Source organism: Motacilla alba, chromosome 1A (assembly GCF_015832195.1).
Source record: "Motacilla alba alba isolate MOTALB_02 chromosome 1A, Motacilla_alba_V1.0_pri, whole genome shotgun sequence".
In the NCBI taxonomy this organism is placed as follows: Eukaryota; Metazoa; Chordata; class Aves; order Passeriformes; family Motacillidae; genus Motacilla; species Motacilla alba.
The window spans coordinates 23,663,928-23,687,766 of NC_052031.1; the positions used below are offsets into that span (position 1 = coordinate 23,663,928).

The following is a 23,839-nucleotide window of genomic DNA, read 5'->3' on the forward strand; positions in this document are numbered from 1 at the left end:
ATGGAGGTACAGCAAAGGTGATGTTTGTTATTGTTCTTTTCAGCTGTTTTGGTTGATCTCTTTTAGGAAGAATCATCTGAACATGAAGAGAAGGAGGGTGCTGGCAAAAAGCTAAAAATTGCAGTTGCTGAGGATGTGAAAAACTCTCTTTGTAATGATAGGCATGAAGTCCACAAAGCTTCAAAGGACAACTGTGGTGAGAGAAATGACTCTAAATCCTGACCCAAGTTCTTCCTCTACAAATATTCATGCATAGAAAATGAACTACAATGGTGATTAACTCCTACAATAGCAAAATTTTCTCTTTCCTGTGAGTCTCAGTGGGCATTGGCAGAGAAGGAAAGCAGATTGTGTTGCTTTTCATTCATTCTTAAAGAACTGAAATTGTAGCATTGGGTATGAAGCAATGCACTATGAAGCCAGTGCCATTCTTGATTTGTTGCTGTGTTCTTTCTGAAGTGATCTGAACAAAATGCACAGATGACAAAGAGAAGGAGGACTAGAATGTCTCAAGTGACAACAGTATTCCCTTTTATCACGAGTACTGTCACACTGAACGGCTGTAATTGTTCTTGGCTGAAGCCAGGGAAGGATTTGAGTCAAGCTGAGAGAAAGCTGTTCCAGTCCCTCACCTTGTCCAGTTTTAAAATGTAGAAGGTCTCTCCAGCACCACACGTGTATGCTTGAAAACATTACCAGCCTAGTCAGAGTAGAGCACTTTGATACTTACTGAGGTCTGACAGTAGGAAGACAAAGCCCCATTTCCATTGTCTATCCTCTGGGAGTATCTTGTTGTAGTAGATGTTACTAGAGCATGTGTAGCTGCTGCTCAGATGCTGCGCAGGGGGCACTGGCAGAACCTGCTGTATTCTAGTGTTGTGCCTATCCCTGCTCATCTGTGTGTTCTAGCCTTATATGTGTTTTACTGTAAGTATGTATTTGGCATAGTGTAAGTAGTCAGAGTTCAGACTGGAACCAGCAGTTGCCTCTTCTGGGGTGGGTGCCCTCACAGGCATCCAGGTCCTTCCCCCTTCTTTATGTGTATGTATCCACACAATTGAATCCTGAATCAATTTTTCCTAATGGAGTAGCTTAAAATAGAAATACCATAGTAAAATCTGTCTAGTAACCCCCTGAGACTGAACCTTGAAATTGTAGGGAAGAGGTTTGAACTTTAACACCCCCCCCCCCCCCCCCCCCCCCCCCAAGACAGAAATGGCTTTTGTGTGTTTGGGTTAAGTGTTTGAGGTGTGAGCCTCTATTTTTAAATGTCAGTGCTTAGGTGTCTAGCTTCTGGGAAGGGGCAGGGTAACAACTTTGTCTGGGACGATTGGGAAGATTGTTTCTTGGTGACTTTGTGCATGTTAGTGTGAGGAGGTTTTGTATAGTGTTTCTGTGGTACCCCCTCTACAGTGGAAAGTGATAGCAAATGCCAAATTTTGGAGCTGTAGGCTGGAGAGGCCTTAACTCTGTATACAGCAAAACCGCAGGATACTGAAATATCTTCCTGAATGTTACCCAAGCATGTTGGATATTGCCTGTAGCTTTGTTAACTGTTGTGCATAGCCATCTTCTGATAGAAAGGAAGCAAAAGGAACTAGAAGTGTTAAGGAGATAACATGATGTGTCTGGGTGGGAAGAAACTTGAGTAAAACTTGCTTCTTAGTTTGTCCTCATCAATGGACCATCTTTGGATGTACAAACACTCAAGCATCTCTCATCTTATTTGTAGATGCCCTCCCAACAGTGGGAACAGAGCAAGAGGAAGATGCTGAATCTCCCTGGGATTCTGAGGTATTTTTTGTGAAGGACACAAGGGTTTCCACTGCAGGAAGTAGAAGATCCAGAATCACTTGAGAGCTTCCTTTTCATTTAGACACTACTGTTGATAAGGCTTATTTCTTTGCTGTATGTTCGTAACTGGGGACCCTTGAAATAATTCTGCTGTAGGCCAGCTGCTCAGTTAGGATTGGGATGAAGTTGGGTTGAGCTAATGGCTTGGGTCACAGCAACTGGCTGAGTTTGGTTTCTAGTATAGTCCTGAAACAGTGAAGTTCCTTGCTGCTTAAAATATTCTGACCTTTTCACAGAGGCTGGCAGGATTGTTGCTGTTTCACCATACAGCCCTAGTCTGCTGACCTGGTTAGCTGTTGCCCTGGGGGCTAACTAGATGGCTAGCTGCTTCTGAACAGATGGCAGCTGCTTCTCTCTACCTTTTGTAGGTGTACTCTGGCCCTCTTTAAAATCATGTTCAACAGAGGCACTGCACATGCTGACCTTGTTTGCCTTTTTCATTCTTTCTGTCCATGGCAATCAGCAAGGTCTGTAGCTAAGTCCCTCTGGTTCTTCTTTTGGGAAAAAAGAACTCTTTCCATCCCCTTCTTAAAAATACAAGGCTCAAACATTGTTAGTTTCAAGGTAATTTTCTGCCTTGCTAATCTTTGTTCAATCCAAATGGCTCTTGCAATTGGGAGCAGCACTGTGTTCATTCACTACCACAGGATATATGCCTAGGGAATGTCAGTGCCAACTTGAATGTCATATACAAGTTCAATACAAACGTTGGACCACTGCAGACATGTAGCTGTTGGTTCACAACCTGTATCTTGAGTTACCATGTTAATTCTTGTTTGTGATTGTCTAGTGGCAGAATAGTGGCATGAGGTTTTTGCTTAAGATCTGAAAACAAACGCAATTGCTGTGATTTTCCAATATACTGTGTTTTGATGGATTCTTGCCAAGGACCTTAAAAACCATTTTTGGTTCTAGAATATACTTGATACCGTGCTACATGAACTGGTTTAGCAGGAACTTTTTGTGTAGAAATGAATTGAAAATGCATTTTTACCAATTCTCTTTTATGTGTTTTAGGTTACACAGGCAGATTCTGAAATGCCAAGCAAAATACCATGTGGTGTGCTGCTCCCAGCTGCAGAGAGACATGGAACATGCTCCCAGTTTGTTTCAGGGGAAAGTGACAATGGTAACTTCCTGGTGGGCTAATGTTTGTCTGTAAGCATTTTTAAGCTAAAGTAAACTTTTATCAGTGTCTGTCTTAGAAATGCTGTCCTGGTGTGAGTGCAAACCATACCTATGAAGTGCTTATTGTTTGTTAACTAATGCCAGTAATGGCAGCACTTGCTGGCCAGTTTGTAAAGGAAAATCTTTGCCTTATTTGTGTTCTTGCCGTGAGTATCTAGTTTTTTTGATTCAGGTTCTTGTTTCATAGCAATGACAGTGTATGTCTGTTAGGACTGACTTTTCTCAACATTTAATATTCTTAGATGATAATGCAGCAGAAGACAGCTATGATCTGGCTTAGCATTTTTGTCGCTCCTGGCTTAACCTTTGATAGCAGTTTGATAGCTTTATGTTGTGCTTTGCCTAGGAGCTAAAGCGGACTACAAGTACAGGGATTTTTGCTGAGGATTTATGCCTGTAGTTTGTGACACTGTCTCTGGAGTATCTTGAGCAAAACTTTACAAGCTTCCAGGAGTTTCAAGTGTAGTTGTTAACTATTTGTCACGGAATTCTGCTTAGACAAGAATTCTACTAGGACAAGTTCAGGATCAGTGTGAAAAGATGGTAAAAGGTGGTTATGGTAATCTTTCTAAGGTCTTTCCACACTGCTGGACCACCAGGTTTTCTGAAATAGAATACTTTTTGTTTTTTAATGCTGGTTTGGGAGTTTTTTTAATATAAAATGTAAACAATTTTATTTAAATGTAAAATTCTTGCCATGGAACCATTCTTAATAATTCTAAGTGTTCTTTCACATACTTCTTTAGTGAGAGAACTCAAACCATAAGATGACTTAAGCAGAGGATTTGAGAAGTATAGGTGGGATTGTGTTGGGTATGGGAATGATTTAATATTGGACAAAATTTAAAAAAAAATATTTGGAACTATGTTATAAATGTAGATTAAAACCAGACAACATTTGTTTCTGTTGTTCCCCTGCAAGCTAAACCACAACAATCTGATGAACACTACCTTGATTTTACCTTGTTAGACATATGTGAGGTTTCTCTGTCTACACCTGTGCTTTCTTAGTCCCATCAATGGAACAGAAAATGCTCCTCAATATTAAGCACTTGTAGAATAATCACAGTCATAGTGCTGTTTTATGATCATTCATTGTAGCAGACCAGCTTTGGCTTTTGGAATAATCCTTTTAGAAAGCAGGATTCAGCTCCTCAAAAGGACTAAGTTTTTTAATCTTGTTCGGGTACCAAGCATGACCTTGCTGCTTTACTTATATTATCCTAGTTCTGTGATGGTAATTTTTTAAATCCAAGGTGTATGATGGGGAGTATGCATTGTTCTTTTCTTGTATACTAAGACACATGCTGCACGATGAGGTAAATGGAATGTTCAATATTGTACTCTTGATGAAATAATGCTTGTGACTAATACTTAATTGTAGAAACTGCTGATGTTGAATGGAGTAAAACGTACCCACAATTTAAAAAAATAACATTTCCCAAAATATTTTTCACTTCCAGGCTTTTTGGAGAAACCCAACAATTCACAGGTAAGTATTTGTTCATGTTAGACTGACAACTTATTCTGCTCATTAAGTAGTTTGTAGTTACTTTGAATTTGGTGTTTTATCATTGAATTGTCTTTCATAGCTGAAGACTCCCATATCTGCTTTGGAAATGAATGAAACTTCTCCTGAAAACAGGCAGCAGAAATCAGGTAATATTTGCCTTAAGTGGTTCTGGATTTTGCTTCATAATCTTTTAGGAGTATTTAATAAGGCATCTGTTTTATGTTTTGCAGATCTGTTGCAGGAATTTGATTTAGAAGATGTTGAGGATATTGAAGGTATTAATGACAGTTTCTTTTTCATGTTCTTTCATGGACAGACACATTGTAATTGCAAATCTTTTCTTAATTTTAAATTAATGGTTCTAACAAGGTGTTCTGGAAGCAGAAGGACTACTGAGATATGCACCTGTACATGTTTGCTCCCTCCTACAGTCTACCCTTCCATGATGCTGGCTTCCTCCAGCATACATGCTGTCATCTCCCCTTTTCAGGCAGTCCTGAAGATGGAGGAACATTGATGCCTTGTGTCTTTCCTGCCTTTTCCCTTGTTCTCTGCCAGTTACACAGAAATTTCAAGATTGATTAAACACTATGTGAAATCGGTCTTATGAGCTCCAAAGATCCTAAAATCTTACTTGAAAACTGAGACCTCAAACTCAACTGCTGCTGTTGAAAACTTCTCTGATGAGCAAGACTAAATGGGAGTTTGAGTTGCTTTTGATTACAGCGGTATTGATAGTGATAACTTAGGATTCCCTCTGCAGTAATTTCTCTGATGCTACCTACAAATGTTGCTCAACCACCAGCATATCTGTCTGGTTTTACTGCTGGCTGGAGCCTTCATCTGCACCAGCAAACAGCTTGGTATTGGGATATCTATAAGCATGAGTAAAGTCTAAAGCTCCTCTTGTTGAAAAACAAGGGAAAAGGAAAAATGCCTGTGTTCCATGTAGAACATTATCCTTAGATAATCCCTAATTATTGCTTTTATTATTGTCTTTAGTATTTATCAGACTATCTGAAATGCATCGGAGTTATCAAGAGATCATCATAACCCTTTGAAATAAGTGCTGTCAATCCACTAATGACCGTTGTGTAATGCCTTGTACTGAAATACCCAACAATCAAATCTACAAAAATGTCAGAAATTTTACGCAGCAGTGAGGTGGGAGGAAATGTTGTTACTTCACACTGTGTAACTTGGGGTCAGAATTGACCTCTGGAGACCTTAGACTGAGGAACTCAGACTCCAGTTCAGACATAAAGTTGTAACTCTGAGCTTGTATCAAATGTTAAGAACCCTTCAAGGAAGGCTTGCAAAAGTACTCACCTAAAGCAGAAGACGCCAAGAAGTGAGGTTGCGCCCTTCTGTATTTTTGTGATGATATCTATGTATTTTTCTCAGTCTGGCTCATTTTTTCTGGGAAGAATATTGTGTCCCTCTTAGCAGTGAAACTTTGTACATAGGAAGGCTACTGTGTAGAATCCATGGGGTTATGGAGCAAGACAGGAGGTGCAGAGTGATAAGAGTGAAAAGTCTCCATCGCTTGTTTTTAGATTCCTCAGTTGAGTTGTTAAGACTCGTTTCTTTCTGAAAACTTGTCACTTGAAAGTGTACAATATGCCTTCCACAAGAACAATGACATGAGGTGCTGCTTCTAGATTGTGTCTGGGATTATCTGGAGTGCAGTTCTCTGGTGTAACAGAGATTCAGGGTAGGCTGCCAATCCGAGTGAATACATCCGAGAAGTTTGTGACCTCCCCATATTATGTAGAAATTCTGAGAGAGGGAAGAGTGGAATCCGGTTTCCAACAGTATAGGCAAAGTGTTCAGATCATGGATTGTTTCTCAGCATTACACAAATCTGCCTTTTAGTTCCCATTAGTGTCTTCTGCAACAGATAAGGTAGCAGTTTGAAATACTCGTTCCATATATGTCTAGAGACAGATTTGTTTCATGGATAAAGATGTGGCCTTAAAATATTTCAAAGATGGAATTTTTTTTTCATGATTTTTTGTGTACTGCACATAGGGGAATTACAGTTGCTGGAGCCATGTAACTATTTACTGGCTCACAGTGTTTCAAAGAGAAAGATCAAGATAATGCACCTTTAAGAAACAGGATTGGTTGATTTGTGACCACTTGCAGCAATTTTCAGAAAATTTCCTTTAAATGCCCTGTGAGAAAGCAACGTACACAGATACATCTTCAATCTGCTTTATGGTAATTTTTGTCTCTAAGAGCTCACAAATTAGAGGCGATGCATTATTTTGTGTTAAGATTTTTATCACAAATATAATTCAAGATGCACTCTAAATGTAAATAAGTAGTATTGGGTCATGCTGGTTATCAAGATACAGTTTTCTCACTGTAGGTGAGTACTCAGGATCTACTTTTCATATGTCATCAGCAGCTGAAAAAGAAGATAAGGATGCCATTGAAAACTGTGGAGTGTGGGTATGTAGCACCAAAGGTTTTGAATTAGAAGTCTGAAACAGTAAATTGTATTGTACACTGTAAAGTAAAGAATTATATATTATACACGTGTAAAGTGGAGGAATGAATAATTCTGGAGAATCCTGTAGATAAAGGGTTGTATAACAGCCTGAAGTAAAATGGGATGCAGTCTTCTTATGGTGGGGAAAAATCCTTATTGTTATATTTGATACTTGCTGTTAAACTAATTTGTTTCCAGCTGGTTTGCTTAGACTTTCTTCAGTGTGTTTCCTTTTGCACAGTGCTGAGAAACAGTGCAGTCAAATTCATTTTTTCCCCCCTATGCAAAATGCACATTCAAGTAAAGAAGGAAATTTGTCTATGTTATGTATTTGATTAAGTATGCCTGGTCTTACACTTCATAACAGAAGAAGAAACAAAAAAAAGAAGTTAAATTTTGTGACCTCAATGCTTTCCCTGTCTCTGCAAAATATGTGCTTGTTTGGCCGTGTTAGGAAATGTTTGAAAAGATTTTTTTCAGAGGGCATTTTAGACAGGAATAAGGCAGGCATCCTGTTTGTGTTGGGCCTACAGCAGGAGAGGGAGAGGGCTGGGTAGACGGGTCTGGAGTCTTCTGTAGTACCTCAAGCGACAGTGGAGCAAATCACTTCTACCCCATACCCAGGTATGATGAAAAAGGAACATGCTTAATATTGACAGGCAGAGCATGGAACTTAGGCCTACTGGAAGTGGTAGTGGTTGGGCAGTGAATTTGGGGAATGGTGAGGCTGAGACAGAGGGGAGCTGCCTGAGGTGCTCCTTCCCTTTCTGAAACCAGGAATTTTGGCAGAGAGAGAAGGGCTTGGCTAACAAGAGAGAGCAGTTGAATGGTCTTAGCCCCTGGGGACTGAGGCTGCAGGCCTGCGTGGAAGGCACCAGGAAACGTATGGGGAAAAGGAGCATGTGAGGAGCAGGGTGTGGGGTCAGGGACGGGAGGAGACTGGGGGGTGTTGAGTGAGGCATGGTATGGTTTTCACATAAGTTTGGGTTCCTGACTTTTGGGATGAGGGAAGGAATGGACACGTTTCCCTCATAAACACTTTTCTTTGGATCTTGGAATGAAATTTAACATTTCTGTGCCTTGGGTGAAGAAATAGGCCCAGTTCTCTATGTGGTGGACAATAAAAAGGTTTTCATGTTCATTAACACTATATTAGCTTAGCTGGCAGGGGATTGTAAAATGCCTGACAGTATGGAGGAAGGAAGGTGAGGAAACATGGGCAGTTCCAAAGAAAAATGCTATTAAAGCAGCAAACATGAAAAAATAAATTGTTTTCTAACAAAGGCCACTGGTTACAGAAAGCAGGCAGGCCTAAAGGTGAAAGTAACCCTCATCTAGCCAACTCCAATCCTAGAAAAGCTGTTGTCTCTAATAAAGTCCTAGTAGCTAGTAAGTCCTTTATTTTTAAGGAAAAGGTGAGTCAGCGAACCTTTAATTTAGTATCCCTTGTTTATATTATAAAAATTGCTTTCAGAATATCTTGATGCTGTTATTTCTGTTACATGATAGGATGAGTTTGCAATGGAAATTGCCTAGATTAACTTCTTTTTTCCTTGGTAATCTTTTTGTCTGTACCTGTTTACTTAAGGATAAATTTATTTTACAAACTACCAACCTGATAGAAAAAACAGCACATGGAAATCAGACCGACAAAGCAGAAGTTTCACATCAGAAAGCCCTAACAAAAAATGAGGAATCGCACAGTGCTGACAAAGAGTTAAATCGAAAACCTTGGGAAGAAAGATATGAAAGAATGTGGGTTGAAAATGAGAAAAGGGAATTGAAAACAAATTTCAAAAACATTACAGCAGAGCTGAAGCAGTTGTTTGGTGAAAATGAAGCTGGGGAAACTGCTTCACTCATGGAAGAAATACCAGAAGATGGCTTTGGTGAAGAATTGAAGAGTTCTCACATTTTTTCATCTCCTGTGACCGAATCAAGTAATAATTTAGAAAGACAAGGTGAATTTGGGGATATTAAACTTGCACTAGGTGGAAAAATACCCCAAATGGAAATTGTATTTCCAAGTCATGGTGTTCTGGTTGATCAAAATAGCTTAAAGACAAATGGAGAAGATACCTGGAATACAAATGAAGAATCTGACATTAACAATGTAGATAACAGAAAGGTGTCTCTAGCTAAAGGAGAGAAAAAGAAAATGCCTACTATGGAAACAGAAGAGAATGATAATGGAAATAGTAGAAATGCAGAGGAAGGGCTTGCTTACTCCCTGAGACATAGCTTAAAATCAAGTATTTTGGGTGACATTTCTAATACTCTTCCTCAAATAAGACCTGTTTGTACAAGTGATGAAAGTGTACCTTCTGTAACAGAAATGAAACTTAAAATGTACTCTGGATTTAATGATGATGTTCCCAAGGACTGCTGTATCAACAGTAATATAGGAGAAACTGAAAGTCTTTTCATTAGTGCTCAGGAATCGTGTGACATGCTGAAAAGAAATCTTGATGAAGAGCTAAAACGAGATATAGAAAGATTTAAGAGTAAGGTAGGATTGCTGCAAACAGTATTCCTGGCTTTGGAGAAAGAGAAGGTACAGCTGCAAAAAGAGGTAGTTCACCTGCTACTCCTTGTTCTTTAGTCTTTCTCCATATCAATGGTCCTGTTCACTTCAGCTATTCATTAAATGAAGATGCTTTGTGCAAATTAGTCGTTGTTTGAATGAAAATACAATACTTATGAATAAAGACAGCAGCGGAGAGTTGCCTTTTTCCCTTTTTCAGAAAACACAGAATGCACTGTTGTTCCAGTTTAACAGTATGTGGCGCTCAATTCCAGTGTAAGAAGTTATCACTTCACTGACATAAAAAGAAGTGCACACAATCAAATCAGTTTTGATTCTGAAACAAAGAATGAAAATAGCTTCTGAACAGGGTCTTGACTGAACTCATTTACTGTGATTTCTGCATGGTGTGTCTTCATTGCCCTTCACTTAAATTTCTGTTTGCTGTGAGTGGAGTTGTTTCTACTTGTGGGTTTGGCATCTTTTTCCCTGCTACCCTGCCTACCCTCCATGGAGGAAGCAGTAACCAAGCACACTTCCATTTGTTTTTTTAATTCTTGTTTTTGTAACAAACATTGTGCAGTCCTTCTAACTCTTTAATCCATCAGTAATGCTTTTGCATTTTTGTTGTTCATGGTTTAAGATGCACCGTTGTTTTCTTTCTAAGGGCTGTGTTTCTGTTACATCATGGGATCATGAGTGAATTTGAAGTACTTTCAATGACAATACACTTTGTAATGTATTTTTTGTGAAAATACTTGTCTGTATTTTTTTTTTTCATTTTACACTTCTTCAGAGGTAAACCCTGAATTATTCAGTCTTGGATTTTGTGTTTCTCTTTTATGGAAAGACTGATTAATACTTGAAACTTTACTTTATTTTTGTAGGTTGAGAAGGAAAAAAACAAAGAAAGATGTTTCAATATGCAGACAGTAGCAAAAGAGGAAAATGTTGATAAATTAAATACACCACCAGGCAACATTACTAATCAGCAAACGAAAGAAAAGCTTTCACTAAGGAAGAATGACTCTTTGAAAATGCAGGATGAAAACACTACAGAAGAGAAAGTCAAGAATTTTTCACCTGAGGAGAGGTCAGAAATTATTAAAATGCCAATGAAAGTAGAAACTAAAGACATGATCTCTAATTCATATTTGTAGGATTACTTAAGTATCTTTTAGGTTTTCTAATATTGTTCTAGTTCTATTGCTTCAATTAAAGCAGTTTCTTTGATGCTGAAAGCAATACTCAGCAGACCACTGCTTCACAAGCATTTAAGAAAAACACTTTTTTTTAGGAAGAGGGAAAAGATATTACCAAATGAATATGAAAAGTTTGAAGGAGACATTGATATTTTTATGAAATTCTAAGCAGAAGGGTTTTCCTGTTTGTCCTTCAGAGGAATCTCTGCTCTTATTACTTCCTCTAATGTGGATGGATATAAGATGCTGCCTGAATCTCGTTCATGTTCCACATTCCCCCCTCATTCCTAGGGCAAGGTTTTTTAAATACTTTTAAATACTCCACAACCCTTGGAGTTAAGTCTGTGTTTTGTCAGAGATATTTTTAATCTCAGATTAATCTCTGAGATCTGACAGTTTCTGACATCACCTTATGTCTGTTTCAAGGAAATATTTTCTGTAGTTACTCAATTTTCTGTAAAGTTACTCAATTACTCAAATAAATTTTTTCCTGTTTAATGTAGTGAATTTGCCCTGAATCATGATGTTGCAAAGAGCAATAAAGGACAGACTTCAAAGCAGAAGGCTAATCAGCAGATGAACTCTTCCAGTGGGAAGAATTTTCGAGTACCAGATGATAGCACTTCCAGTGAAACATCTCAAGAGGAAGGAAGGTACTGAATATAAGAAATGTTTTAACTAAAACTTACTTAATGATAAAAATTGACCTGAGGGTAAAGGCCAAAGGTAAGTTTTTTTGTAAACCTGATGTGCACAGTGGTTTTTGTTCCTTCATGTGCCAATATGACTTGATACCTTTTGTGTTCCAAAACATAACCTTTTTGCTTTATGTGCTTTGGACATCTTACCCAAGTTTATTAAAAAGACAGTGTGCACAAGTGCTGAAAAATTACCTGAAGGTCAGTGTGTATGTAAACATATCTTTTTAAAAAGGGAGAGGAGAGACTTATGCAAGAACAAAATTGCTATTTCATCACATGCATCTTAGCGTTTGAGTTTTTTTCTTTTTATTTTTTTTTCTTCATCTGTATATTCTCCTGACTTCTTGTCTACTCAGACTTAACTGTGGGGGACAAAATGAGAAACAGAAATTGTCAACAGGGTACAAGCACTATTCAGCAATAGCTAAAACACTGGTGTGTTGTCAACACTGTTTTGGTCAGAAATGTAACACACAGCATTGTTTGGGCTGCTCTGAAGAAAATTAACTCTACTCCAGTCAGCCTAAGTACACTCAAGAATCTAAAATTGCAGTTCTTTGACTGTAAGGGAAAGAGTCTAAATACTGAAGAGGAACTAAACCTGTAGTATTAAACAGGGAATGCACATAACTATCTATCTGTATATCTCCATGTCTGTCGCTATATGATTCCTGTCTCTTTGAGTGAACAGTTATTTCCACTACTTGCTTAATATCTTGTGAAAAAATATTCTTCCAATAAAGATGATAATTTTTTTCCAGTATTCACCTATGTCTAAAATGTATTAAATTTTACTTTAATTCCCTACTGAAATTATATTTTCAAAACAACTTTAGATATTGTTCTTAATGCAAGATAAACATTCCAGAACTGAAATACATTTCTGTTTTCCAGACCTGCAGCAAAAACAGCGAGTGAAAAGAACAAGGTACTGTAAAATTAGTTTCTTGATAAATAGTTTTATCAGCTTTTAATCACTCAGATGGGACCAATCAGATACAGACTGTGAATGAAAGAATGAGTCATTCATGCATCTGTAATATTACATAGTTGTATACAGAAAGTACTGTATTGTTTGCAGGTCAGCATACAAATGGATGTAACTGATGACCTCGATTTAACTCACTCATCTGACACAACATCAGAGGACGTCAAATTACCAACATCTACCTACAAAGAGGCTGTGTTGCTCTTAGAACAGCTTACTGTGGATCATACAGGTATATTCTGAAGTCAGTTTTCCCTCAGATGTTACAAGTTTCTTTTTTAAAACATGGTTTCTTTATGTGCACTCCTAGTTATCTTGGTTTATTTATATTTAGGATAATACCTCCCCGCCGCCCCCTTCATCGCTGACCCATGTGTATACAGAGCAGCTGTTTTTCCTATTTGTTGCCTTTGCCCAAGTGGTGGTTTCGTCTTCTCCTAAATATATTTTTATGAGATGCCACCAGCATGGCTGAAAGGCTCAGTTGTGCCCTGCAGTTGGTCCATTGTCTTGTGTCTGGAATGGGGCAGCTCCTGGCCTCTTCTCACAGAGAACTCCCACTGCCTTCCTTCAGTCTTCCCACTACCAAAACTTTATCACCCACACCAAATCAAATAATTTACACATAGAAAGTATTTATGCATGTGTGCAGCTTTGTCTTTTCTATCTCAAATAGGTTCTGCTATTTTACTGAAAATTCAAAACATACTTCTTAAATATGAACAAATAATAGAGCATGAAAAAAATCGGTATGCAGCCGTCTGGAGAGAAGTAAGAAAATTGCAAAGTGAAAAGGAGGAATCAAAATTAATAGCAGAAGAGACTCAAGATTTGAAATCCATATTGGCTCATCAAGAAGTGGAATGGAAAAGTGATATCCAAAGCCTTAAGTACGTAATCTTGTGTTCTGATAACGTGTTCCCTTGTAACAGTATATTTACCTAGATAAACTTACAAGTGATAAAACAGTCAATAGTTTATTTCCATATACTGTAAATGTGATACCATGGATAATAGAATGACAATAGAATTCTATAAAAAGTTAAAAATTGGAGTAAAAATATAAAATCTGAAAATATTTAACATTTTTATGGTTTGAGTTGTTTCTGCAGGTTTCTGCATAGTGTAGAATATCTAATTTTTATATCAGTGCTTTAGTTTCTCAACTATACTTTTAATTCCCAGGTTTACTTTGAAGCAAGAAGAAGAAAAGAGGCTCAGAGTAGAAACACTATATGAGAAAACAAAAGAAAAACTCAGAAGGAAAGAAGAGCAATATTGTAAAGAGATGGAGGAGAAACAGCAACTTGAGTTACAATCAAGGAATTTAGAAATGGAGTTAGTAACATTGAGAAAGCTCTTCAAACAGGTATGTTAGATAATGACTTAAACACTTGTCTTCTTATTTTCTGCTTCTTTTTAATTGGTGTTGAATTCCAGTATGCCTAAAGGAGAGGTACTTTGTTCATGGAAGAGGCATTGGGTAACTATTTCCAGATTTTGCGAACAGCTGGTTTCCAAGTAGTGTGTTCCCTTTTTTTTGTTTGTATTTCACAGCCTAACTTTGAGTTATTTTTCAAAATTATTACAAAATGATAATTAAAATAACTAATTTTTTCTGTATTTCTTCCTAATTTTCAGAAGAAAATTAAAATTTATATCTGGATTATTAAAATATTTAAAAACAAATGTTTAAAATATTTTATAATGTAAATTTAAAATATTTACAAGAGTAAAAGAGAGAGTGGGACGATATTGCTAGCTTTAATTTTTCTGAAGGTGCAAGTAATTTAATTGTATTATTGTAGGTTGAAGATGAGCGTGATGAAACACAGAGACAGCTCTCTCAGGAAAAGAGTGCCAGAGCCCTGCAAGAAGGCATTTTGAACAACCACCTTTGGAGACAAAAGGAACTAGAAGAAGAGACAAGAAGAACTATAGCAAAAAGTTCAGATGTAAGTAGATTTTTTTTTCCTAATTAATTCAATTTCACCATGTTTGTTCTAAAGTTTTATTATAACTTATAACTTTTTTTCTGCTTCTTGATGGATTATTTACAGTGTAATTTTGCTGTGCAAATACCTCTTCTCTTTTCCCTTGTCTTTAAAGATTCTGGAAAGCAGTATCAGTGCTGTATGTACAAGTAGAAAGCTAACGAAAGCACTATTTACACTATTTTTTAAACTGTCTTGTTTTTATTTCCTTGGCATTTTAGCATCACTTTTTAAGGTTTCTAGTAGTGAAACACTTAGCTACCTACATCCAGACTGACCAGGAAGGAAGTTGACACTCACTCTGTGTTCCCATTACTTGGGGTTTTTTAAATTATTTATTCCCTTATCAAACTTGAAGTATGAAGTTCTTTCCACCTCCACGTATTAAAATTTTATGAATTAAGATCACCAATAAATTAAACTCTCAATGCTAGTTAAAATAATTGAAGAAGAATAAGCAATCATGGACACTATAAAAAAAAAAAAGAAGTCTTGAAAAGTTTAATGAATTTACTGGATTCATGGAAGAATTATTTGTTCTTGGCTGTGCTGCCTAATAAATATAGGGTGAATATGTTTACATGGAAAATAATTTATATAATAAACAGGCACTATACAAGACTCTTGCATTCCAGAGATGATTCAGGTGCAGAGCAAACTTTCAGTAGTGCCAAAAAAAGTGTCAAGAAAACATTTCAAAAGGAAAATACCCTTTTTAGCCTTGTATACAGAGATTTTACCAGATTGGTAACACAGCTAAATTAATCTAAAAGGGAAAATTTTTAAGACATGCACACACAAGAAAGCACTGTTATTTTATAACCTTTATACCTGAAATATTTAAAATAATTTTATTATTTAGTTGCTGGTTTACAGAAATAAAGGCATTATGTATTTGGCTTGTTTATTTATGAATATGTTACGCCTTCCTTCTGTGCCTGCATTGGACACATACACTGGTTCATAGAGTAGCTTATGTCTTATAGGAAATTTCATTTTCATCTTTGCAGTCATGTTGCAGTGTTAGAAAAATTAAAATGCAGTTTAATGCTGAAGTGGTTTTGTAGATTTATTTCCCACCTGGATATTTATTCATGTTCCCTGTCATTCAGGAGTCCGACACTGAGAGAGAAAAGGATCTGTTGTACAAAAATCAGTTACTGCAAGATGAGATTGCCGTGCTAAGACTAGAACTTGATCAAATAAGACTTAGGCACCAGGAGGAAGAAGGAAAATATTTAGAGGAAAATGAGACCTTGAAAGAAAAAAATGAAGATCTCCAAAAAGAACTTAAGCTGAATGAGGAAGCCTTAACACAAACAGTTTTTCAGTACAATGGACAACTGAACTTACTAAAGGCAGAATCTGCAATGCTAACTTCCAAACTTGAGCAGACAAAAGAAAGCAAAGACAGACTAGAGACAGAAATTGAATCATTTCGTTCCCGCTTGAACACTACTGTTCAAGAACTTGAGCGTCACCAGTCATCAAGAAGTGATGTTGAACGAACGTTTCAGAGGGAACGCGATGAATGGCTTCGCCTGCAAGACAAGCTCCATCATGACCTCTCCGATGTGCAAGAAGCCAACAAGAGCTTGTCCCAGCAGCTGAGTAAAGCTGAAAGCAAAGCTAATAGTCTAGAAAATGAGCTGCACCAGTTAAGACAAACACTCAGAGAGAAAACATTGCTTTTAGAAATGACACAAAAAGAATTAAGTCAAACCCAGGGTCAGGCAAAGGAATATGATCATGCTCGACAGCTTGAGAAAGAACAAGTAAACAAACTTATAATAAAGCAGGAATCCATGCAGGAGCGATTGGCCCAGCTCCAGAGTGAAAACGTTTTGCTCCGTCAGCAACTGGAAGATCTGCAGAACAGGGGGATCATCAAAGAAAAAGTAGTTAATGATGTGCAAGATCGGTTTAATGATATTTTCAACAAACTCAGAGCTGATACTGAAAAGCAAGTTTACCTAGTGGAAGAGAGAAACAAGGAATTAAATGCCAAGTGTATTGATTTAAGAGAACAAGTCTTCAAATATGAGACTGACAAAATAGAGAGAGAGGTAAAATACAGACTTACAGCAATTTAAAGTTTTCCAGTTCTTGAAATTATTTTGTGTTTCTAAAGTGTATCAGATATGAGCCATATGCATGGGACCAGGTAATGATGATTTGTTCTGTTTTGTTGTGTTTCTTTTGAAAATGTGGATGGGTTTGGTAAATGGGCTGTTACTGCTCAGATCCAAGCAGAGAGCAGAAAGAAGGTATCCAAGTCTGCTTTGATCAAGAAAGGTGATCTTTCTCTAGAACTTCTTTCATATATTTTCCTTAGTCCATTTTTTGCCCTGTAGAATTGGTTTAGGTATTTGATGATTTTTTTTAAGTATTGTACTGATGACAAAAGTAAGAGTGATGTAAAAGGAAGAATGATCTAATATACGACAGTTGAGAAATGAAGATGCAGATGAGTGAATGGTGTGAGATGGATTTAATATTAAGTTCCTACAGAGGAAAAACATTGCTTCTCCCTAAGTTGGTATCAAAATTGAAGAGTATTTTAGTGTCCAGGTATTAATTTATGAATATTCTGGGGGCTCTAAGGGGTCTGCCTAGAGACTGCATCAATATCTGTGTTGCTAGGAGTAGGTAGGGTATTCTGTGGTAGACTGTTCTGGCCAATTTCAGGTAGAGTAATGACTTAAAAGTTGCCTTACCCATTTTGTTTAATCTCCCTTACTTTCTAGAAAATAGGAGCTAATAAAAGTCAATATTTAGACACACTGGTGTTCGGTTTGTCGCCTTTAATGATTTGAGCAGTGATTTAAAATTACATTTCCTTCTTCCTAACAAGTCCAGAATCTTTGAGTGAGATAAATATAGGCATATGTGAGATAACTGCTTTATTCTTCATTTATCAGTTACTGTAAGGTATGTGTGGGGAGAAAACTCCAGCAATACTGTCAGTCATTTTAATCTGTGAAGTGCTGTGTATTTTTCATACCAAAACAACACGTTCCCTCTGGAAATACAGTTATACTCTGTATAACTGTATGAGCTATCAAGATTTTAGCAAACCAAATATGTCAGTATAAAGACAGTTGTTATTCTAAAACATGCTTATTAAGACGGCTGTAAGAGGATGTGATTCAACATATTCTTAGAGTATATCTAAAAAGAGCTTTTAAATATAGGTATTCATTTAATTATGTTTGTAAAATGTAGGGATAGAACAAAAAATGATGTGATACAAGTCCTACCTTTGGTCAACAAAATAGTATCTGCAGTCACATTATGGCTCTTGCATCACAACAGATTTCTTTGGATTATGTTGGTACAATTCCCATGATTGTAGTGTGTGCTTATGCATGGTTTCAGAGAAGAACAATATCTGGATCTTTCTTATGTGTTAGGAAACAGAAGTCCTCATGAACAGCTGCTGACAGTTTGGGGGTGCTCAGCTGAGAAAGAGGGAGAGGTGATTGTCTGTGCACATGCCTGCTGGTGACAGACAATTTCATTTGAGTTCAATCCAAAGACAAGTCTAACTCTATTATCAAATAAGTCAAAGTAAAGCATTTTTCATGTTCTTACAACTTTATTCACGCTCATTTAATTGTTTCATTAGGGCATGATCAGACAGCTGCAGCAGGAGCTTGCTGATGCTCTTAAAAAGCAATCTATGTCAGAAGCTTCACTTGAAGTTACTACGCGCTACCGCAGTGACCTGGAGGAGGACAAGCTGCACTTGCAAAAGGAGTTGGAAAAGGCTAAAACCAAGGTGCATAATGTCTGTAATTATATTAATAAATCAAAGGGTGGCTGTTAAAAGTAGGATTGGATGTTATCCTAAAACCCCAGGAAAAAAATAAACAGGATCGATTTAATGATGTGTGAATCAATTACATTGTTTTATAAACTTGGTGTCCACGTCTTTGACATGCAGACATTATGCCCTAACATGGACAAAATTTTTTATTTGCGAAGGTACTTCTCACAATAAATTTGTGTCCATATTGATGCCTTTGGTTTAGCAAAGCAGATTGTCTGATTTCTGAAGAACAGTAGAAATATTGGGACTGCTGTGTTTGGACATTTCTATGCTCTTGCTTTCCCCTTGCCCCCGCTCCTCCCACCCTGCCCTGTCACCAGGAAACACAATTCTGAATGCTTTTTAAGTTATTCTGCATTTTTCCCCTTTGGCCCTGCTATAATTTGCCATCCTTAAGTAGCTTTCCTGCAAGGAAATAAGTTATTTCTGAGTTAGGGACTACCTTTTACAGTGTTTTTCTATGGTATGGACAAATAGAGGCCTTGGAGCCTAAAAGGAAAATAATTTAAAATCTGATTCTTATGAGGGACTTGTGATGTCACTACAGATGAACTTCTTAATTCATGTTTTCACAGAGGAGCAAATGAGTGAATACAAAGAGCATCAGCACAGGTCCCCAAAAGGGTCAGAGCAGCAGCATCAGTGCTTAAAACTGTGCTGTAGGAAATCTGTGGAGGGATGGGAGAGGCTGCTGTAGAAGATTAGGAAGTAACACAGCTTATGTTCATTTGCTAGTAGAAGATTTGAAAGTTGAGATGATTACAGTTCTGTGGGCAGAGGGCATGGGCAGATATCCGCAGCATTTGAATTCCTGGGCAGCAGCTGACTGCCCTGTATAAAAGCTCACCTGACAACTGTGGACTCTATGTGATTTTACAGTTGCGGGAGGTGGAAGAAAAGTATCTTCAGTCTGAACATTGTGTTCGTGACTTGAAGACTGCCTTGGATGGTAAGGAAAGAGAAGCAACAGCTTCTGCCCAGAAACTGCAGGACCAGCTGTTGGCATCTTCTGAGACTAACACTACTATAAAACAACTGGAAGAACACGTGCAACAGTAAGAGAACACAGTGGGATGAGGTATCTGTCACTTGCAGGGATTGGCTGGAAACCACAGCATAGATAGGGAGCCTTTTTGTGTCACAGCAAATTATTAAGATTATGAAGAATGTTCTTGGTTTTTATTATTTTGCACTGTTCTTTTGGAATTGGTGCTCTGGCAGATTTTTATAATAAGACCTGTATTTCTTTTTAAGCCTTGAAATTGAAAACACGAAATTGGAAGCCACTGTCCAGCAACAAAGCAATAGGATTGAAGCCCTGCAAAGAGACCTGCAAGCCTCTGCCTCGGTAAGCTGCTCATAAATTTCCATTTTGGTGTCTCCTGAGCCTAGTTACCTATTTCTGTGGGGAAATTTTATGGTGAGGTTTTCCTGGAGAGTCAAGGGATGCTCAGTGCCTGCATTCTCTCTGAATAGAGGCTGCTCAGAAAGCAGCCTGCTCTACTTTCCAGCCATCCAGCTTTGAAAATTTTCCCATGCTATAGCAAGTCAAACATAACACTCTAAAAGGTAAGGATTTAACAGCAATACACTGGTGTAACTGTTGTCTGCTTTAGACCCTTCATAACGTCAGATGCTGCTTTGGGGACTGCAATGTGCTCCATTTAAGGTATTCATCAAGTTTACTGGTGGAAATTCCACAGGGTATATTGATGCCAAGCCCTTTATGCCAGAGACCTGGCTGACAGCATCAGACTGAAACAAAAATTACATGTCCCAGAGCTTTTGCTGTGCAGAATTGCTTTTTCTTTGGCTACTTGCTTTGTGTCTGTTCTTGTGAAACAGAGAAGAGGACTGCTTGTGGTATCTGCAAAACTCAGTGTGAGCCTTGGCATTTACCACAGCTTCTACACAGTGGTTAATTTTTGCTCAGATAAGGTGCTAACATCTGTGGCCTGAATTAAGACGTTTTTTGTTGGTGGTGGTTTTTTGTATTGTAGCCACTGAACTAGGGTTCTTGTTACGATGGTAGTTATCAATTATAGCTGAAGATATTTTGAAAATCACTACATGTGATGGTCAAACTTTGTGATGTACTGATACTGTGACTGCCAGTGGGAAGGCAGTGACAAATCCTTCCACTTTGATTAATAGGGCATGATTTTCAAGTGTACTGGGGATGAGAGAAGCTACTCCTGCCTGTTTTCACTGAAGATTCTTTATATCCCATATGGTCTTTTCTCTCTCTCTCTACATCAAATGGCAGAGGTGATGATTGCTAACAATTTTACAGTGGCATCAAACCAAGGCCATTGTGACCATTGCTGCTGGCTGTAAATAGTGTAGGAATAAAGAGGTTTAGAGGTTTTGTGTAATACTTACTTTGGTCAGTGAGGTGTAACTTCAATCTAGAAAGTGATAGTGTGCCTTCTTGCTTCTTGTAATGCTTCTGTAGGTTCATAACCGCCTGGAAGACTTGATAATGAGCTTACAGACAGCACAGGCAGCTGCAGAGGACCACCACAAGCAGGTACATGACAGGCTTCTGTGAATGACTGTTTTAGTCTTTGAATTTTTTGTGTATAGGTAATTGATGAAAAGATCATGTGGGCTGTGTAAGCACACAGATGTTAAATACCCATCTGGCTTTAGGGCAAGGTACCCTCAAGGGAAAAGGCTGTAAATATTTCCTCATTTTCCTCCTTCTGTGTTTTGTATGTGTTGAGGCGTGCAAGGTAGTTGTGTTCATCAGTGTGATTGATGTGATGAATTCTCTTCCCCATGCCACGTGCAGGGAGTGAGCCAGTGGCTGTGAAATACTTAGCTGCCTACCAGGGTTAAGCCATAGCAGATGGCTGATGGAGTGGATGTTGTGGACAGCATGGGGATCTGTGGTTGAAAGCTGAGAGAGGAGAACAGACTTTACAGATCCATATTTTCTTTGTAATTTGGTCAGAGCTGGTCTTGAGGCCATGTCAGTTTTTGTCATGAGACCCAGTGTTTTACCTCCTCTGTGAGGACCTGAGACTTTGTGTTAAGTGTTTTTTGTCACTTTCTGTAGCCAGTAAGCATCTCTTGTTTTTTCCTTTTTTGCTTTTGTAATATTTTTTTCCTTAAAAATGCCACTAAAAGCATCTAGTCAACTTCCAGTCTTTATCGTTGAACTGCATCAGCAAGTTGTGTTCAACTCAAAGGCATCTGTTAGGCAAATCTTTGTCCCTTTAGATAGAACCATCAATACCATTGTCAATTTCAAAATATTTTCATGCTCTGAGGAGATATACAGCTGTCAGAGAAGCCATGAGGGTAGGGTATATTGTGTGGTAGGCACTAGAAAAAACTGCATTAAGAAAGTATGTAATGAACTCTGGAGAACCTTTAGAAGAAAGCTACAGGGTGATTTTATGTGTGTGTTTGTTATTCCCCAAAGTTCAACCTCATCTAACCACCCCTGTTCTGAAAAGAAAGGGGCGAAAGCATGAAAGCATTCATGAAAGCATGAAATGGGTGAAAGAATGAAAAACATTCATTCTTTTTACCATCTTCAGTTTCTCTTCTTGGTTATGTTTCCCAAGCTGTGTTTTACATCCCACATTAACATTAACCATAGGCATGGGATGGGGAGGGGAGAGAGTTTCCATTTAAGTTACAGCTTTCTGTTCCAGTGTTTTCTTTATGGTTTCCTTAGTTTCTTGTTCTGCCATTGTTGCTTTTACAGGTGCAAAAGCAGAATGTGCTGGCTCTGACATCAAAGGACTTGCAGAGCATGTGGGAAGAGCAGTTTAAGTCAAGATCAAACCTTGAAGAGCGTGTTGCTCAACTTGACAGGGAAAAGGCAGACCTCTTTGAACAGGTAAATCCTGAAAATTCTCCAGAGACCTAGGCCAGTACCTGAGAGAACCACATTAACCTTTTGGTTGAGTTCTTAGATAAAGAGCATTTTTTTATTACCCCTGCCATTCAGGCTCTGGATATGTTGTGATTTGTGGATCATCCAGGAAGCAAATGAAAGCTATCTGGGTATCTTGTGTAAGTTCTGGAGTGATTCTCTTTGAAAGAGTTCCCAGTATGGTTTGGTTCCAGTATGGTTTGCATCAAACACATCAAGTAGGGCTTCAGTTCCTCAGGTCTTTCTTGGATTCCTTCTGGCCATCTTCTGACCCCTTGTTTTCTGGGCAGGGTTGAATTATTTCATTTTTCCAGTGCAGTGCAGGGAGTAGCAGCAGCATGTTTTCAGGGTAGTGGATGCTTAAAAGACTTGCAGAAAAACAGTGAAGAAATTCTGGGAAAATGAACTAGTGCTTGGGAAACCAGAAATGGCTGACAGTTGCAATGGGGCGGCCTTTCCCTCTTTGTAGAGGAATAAAGGAAATAAAAAGCAACTAGCACATAAGTAGCCACAAAGAAGGGGTGGAAGGGAATAGTATATTGAAAAAATTCCCAAAGATCAAATTCTTCTGCCTGCTGTTCAAGATCCTGTAAAGGCTTTAGATTAGTTTGTATTCTCCCATGATAAGCATACCTAGATGATCCTTACTATGAGTTGAAAGTAGTCCAGCATCTTTTCCACCTTTGTTTCAGTGGAGGCATCTATTTTTGTTCTTCAGTATTGGTCCAGTTTGCTGTGAAACCTAACGTTTAACTTGGCTAACAGAGATGGCCTGCAGCTTCTCCATGGAAAATGCTAGAGACACATATTGCACGTAGCTATTGTTCTTACATGTTGTGTGTGTCATGTGTCTTTTCTGTTTTGAAAGTGTGAGAGTGAAAGAAAGAAAGTGAAGAAACTGATAGAGTTAAAACGCCCAGTTGAACTCCGTCTGGACCAAGAAATGAGACGAAACTTAGAATTGCAGAAAGACTTGAAGAGGTATGGCTTTTTGACATGGTGAAGAGATATCCCTGAATAGAAGTCCAGTTTTATTGAACAGTAATGTAAGAATAGGTACAAGTACTCTGAACAAACTGAAGTCTTGTGTTAGTTCCTGCAAGGTACCTCTGTGCATGAGCCTATACTTAACAGCTGCAAGAGGAATTGCCTATCCAGGTTGCCCTGCAGTTCTTCAGGCGTGGGGAAGGTACTCTTCAATTTATCTTTTCAGCTGAAATTTGAATGTGCCAGGTGATTTGTGGCAGAGAAAGAGCAGGTTTTTTATCATCAATTCCTGGTGCTTTCAAGTATGTTAAAGATGAAGAAAGCTGTTTCTGCATGCCTTACTGGAGAGCATATGGAGAAGGTTGCTTATTCCTGTGTTTTATTGTTTTCTGAACTGATCTGCTATTTAGGTTGAAGAGACTTCTCAGTAGAGCTACAAAGAAAATAAAGGTGTATGAGGAGAGAGAAATGGAGTCACAGCTTAATTTGAAGGGAGAAATGAAGAGCAGATATTCTGAAATGGTCAGTGAAGTTGATAGATTGAGAACAAAGGTGAGCTCTGCTTAATTTGGAGTTTGTTTGGTTGTGGTGTTACTTCTTTTCAAACCTGTGTGAAGCTTTGCCTGTATTTCTTGTCATGTTGATGATTTGCTTTCCTTGGCTGTGTTTT

The 23,839-nt window shown here is 38.1% G+C and overlaps 1 protein-coding gene across 7 annotated transcripts in view; it reads left to right on the top strand.

Moving 5' to 3' along the window:
- LOC119707980 (ankyrin repeat domain-containing protein 26-like) overlaps window positions 1-23,839 on the top strand; it is a 47,418-nt gene that overhangs the window by 13,580 nt on the left and 9,999 nt on the right. For 6 of the 7 annotated variants that reach the window (XR_005258924.1, XM_038153700.1, XM_038153695.1 and 3 more), the window contains 23 exons: window positions 67-196; window positions 1,733-1,794; window positions 2,872-2,983; window positions 4,506-4,534; window positions 4,635-4,701; window positions 4,786-4,830; window positions 6,930-7,012; window positions 8,641-9,624; window positions 10,464-10,669; window positions 11,282-11,431; window positions 12,374-12,407; window positions 12,561-12,699; window positions 13,144-13,357; window positions 13,653-13,836; window positions 14,276-14,422; window positions 15,574-16,527; window positions 18,090-18,242; window positions 19,173-19,348; window positions 19,548-19,641; window positions 20,749-20,823; window positions 22,012-22,146; window positions 23,051-23,163; window positions 23,580-23,721. Coding sequence is in view for 6 of the 7 variants with exons in the window: in XM_038153700.1 (XP_038009628.1) it covers window positions 67-196; window positions 1,733-1,794; window positions 2,872-2,983; window positions 4,506-4,534; window positions 4,635-4,701; window positions 4,786-4,830; window positions 6,930-7,012; window positions 8,641-9,624; window positions 10,464-10,669; window positions 11,282-11,431; window positions 12,374-12,407; window positions 12,561-12,699; window positions 13,144-13,357; window positions 13,653-13,836; window positions 14,276-14,422; window positions 15,574-16,527; window positions 18,090-18,242; window positions 19,173-19,348; window positions 19,548-19,641; window positions 20,749-20,823; window positions 22,012-22,146; window positions 23,051-23,163; window positions 23,580-23,721 (4,428 nt within the window). In the remaining variant the exon portion in view is untranslated. The remainder of the gene's footprint in view (window positions 1-66; window positions 197-1,732; window positions 1,795-2,871; window positions 2,984-4,505; window positions 4,535-4,634; window positions 4,702-4,785; window positions 4,831-6,929; window positions 7,013-8,640; window positions 9,625-10,463; window positions 10,670-11,281; window positions 11,432-12,373; window positions 12,408-12,560; window positions 12,700-13,143; window positions 13,358-13,652; window positions 13,837-14,275; window positions 14,423-15,573; window positions 16,528-18,089; window positions 18,243-19,172; window positions 19,349-19,547; window positions 19,642-20,748; window positions 20,824-22,011; window positions 22,147-23,050; window positions 23,164-23,579; window positions 23,722-23,839) is intronic. The other variant, XM_038153698.1, reaches the window with a different exon arrangement.